The 2,019-nt window shown below is 37.4% G+C and overlaps 1 protein-coding gene across 1 annotated transcript; it reads right to left on the bottom strand.

Moving 5' to 3' along the window:
* Positions 1-308: 308 nt before the first annotated feature.
* LOC110028424 (wound-induced protein 1-like) lies at positions 309-737 on the bottom strand. The gene has a single exon (XM_020730258.1). The coding sequence runs from the start codon at positions 735-737 to the stop codon at positions 309-311; it is 429 nt and encodes a 142-aa protein (XP_020585917.1).
* Positions 738-2,019: the final 1,282 nt, after the last annotated feature.

Here is a 2,019-nt window from a genome sequence, read left to right as displayed (position 1 = left end):
TATATATATTAAAGAAATATACAGCCATCACATTTTAATATCTGATATTGAAAAAAAGCAACTTCTATCATAATTCCCAAAATAAAATTACGAAGAAATATCTTCTTTACAATTATATTACACTTCATGATTGGGATGAGCTTCAGGCTTCTCCAATTTTCAGGTAAAGACACTCATAAAGTTTTAATTGAAGTTCGTAATTCAAGACTTCAAACACTTCAAACACTTCAAACACTTCAAACACTTCAAACACTATACAAAATTGAAAAAAAAAGCACACACAAACAGCAACTGTGCATCCCACGTTCTCAAACAACCAGAACTAACCCCGGCAGCGGCCGACCCCTTAGCTCCCGACTCTTCCACACTGTCTCATCGCCCAGCTTCCCCAAAACCTCGCCGAGCTCCCGGATCGTGACACACGTATTGAAGTACTCCCTAAACTTAGTGATAACCCCGCCGTCGACCAGCCACACGTGCACCCAATAGCTATCCTCCTGGCGGTTCAACCCCCACCCTTCGGCCACCACCCACTCCCCCACCTTCGCCACCCGACGCGGCACGAACCGGAACCTCTCGACGTCGACGCCGGTGAGAACTTGCATCATGTGATCGCGGCCCGGGGGGCCATGGAACCACCAGTCGACGTTGGGGGCGAGAAGAGCTGTGGCTTTACTTTTGTTGCCGAGAGAGAGGCTGTTGTATAGCGTTAGCACCATGCGTTTGTTTCTTGCCATCAGGATTGGAGGAGAGTTTGGCTGAATGAGTGGTGGGGAGGGGACTTTATAGTTGTTTCAGTGGGTTGGTGCTTTCTAACTAAAATTTTATGAGAAAATATTACATTCGATCGCCATCACTAACCATCAGATGACAGCTCGGCATGATCGGACACCGCAACGCGCATATTGAGGACAGTCGAACAAATATAATATATTTTTTTAAATTATTATATTATAAAAAATAATAAATTTAAAAGTGACAAAATCACGGCAATGTGACTAAATTGTCGGGCTAGCCGATTTTATTACCAGGTCACATATGACGCCAACTGGATCATCGAATTCATCACCTTTATAATTTTTTTTAGAGTTAAATCTAATTTTATATTAAAACAAAAAAAATAATGTTTACCGTATATTTTTGAGATTATTTAATCTATATTGAGATGAAAAGTATCTGAATTTTATTGAATATTTTTTATAAATTATTCTTATTTTAAAATAAATTGTTTTATATTTTCATAATTTAATTAAAAAGTCTTGACAAACTTTTTTTTTTTTTTTTTTTGGTCGTGTTATCTTGAGATGGATGAGTGGCTTGACACTTAGGGTATGTTTGAAGTAGTTGCAGCTTATTAATAAGCTACTGCGTAACAACTGCACCAAAAAGCTGTTGTGAATAGAATAGTTGACTGTTTGTTTATTGTTGTTTGAAAATTCTTAATTTTATCTCGAATTGGATCTTTGTGAAAGAAATTTATTTTTCATGTGTATCTAGCCATATGGATGTGTTCAACTTACTTAGATGAAGGTGTATGAACAAACCATATTTAATTTAGTTGAGTATCGAGCGAGATCTTATGATTAGAAAGCAAACGGTTCAAGGGTTATGAACACTTGGGGATGATGAACGGATGTTGTCCATTTGCGCTTGTATCGAACGGACTACGGGAATCAGGTCGGACGGAGCTACGAGACATGAACTGCTGGCCGAGTCAGCTGCTGAGGTGTAAAGCGTCGCGAATCACCGGGGGACGTGGGAGTTCGGAGACGCTGAGTTTGGCGCGACGTTGAGTCGGACAAGTAAGGAAATTAGGGTTTTCTAATTTAATTCGACACAAAAAAAATGATATTTAAATTAAAAGATTCATCTATTTGCGCACAAAAATTATAAAAATAAAATAAAAGTACTTCTGTGTTCAATAAACAAGAATTTAGTGGATGAAAAATAAAAAAAATATATATTAAATATTTTATTTTAAATTAATTAAAACCCTAGAGACAAATTTAATTGTAATTA

The sequence above is a fragment of the Phalaenopsis equestris genome, unplaced genomic scaffold, assembly GCF_001263595.1.
Source record: "Phalaenopsis equestris unplaced genomic scaffold, ASM126359v1 Scaffold000511, whole genome shotgun sequence".
Lineage (NCBI taxonomy): Eukaryota > Viridiplantae > Streptophyta > Magnoliopsida > Asparagales > Orchidaceae > Phalaenopsis > Phalaenopsis equestris.
The sequence above is the reverse complement of the archived record's forward strand: the minus strand, read 5'-3'. Positions and strand labels throughout refer to the sequence as shown.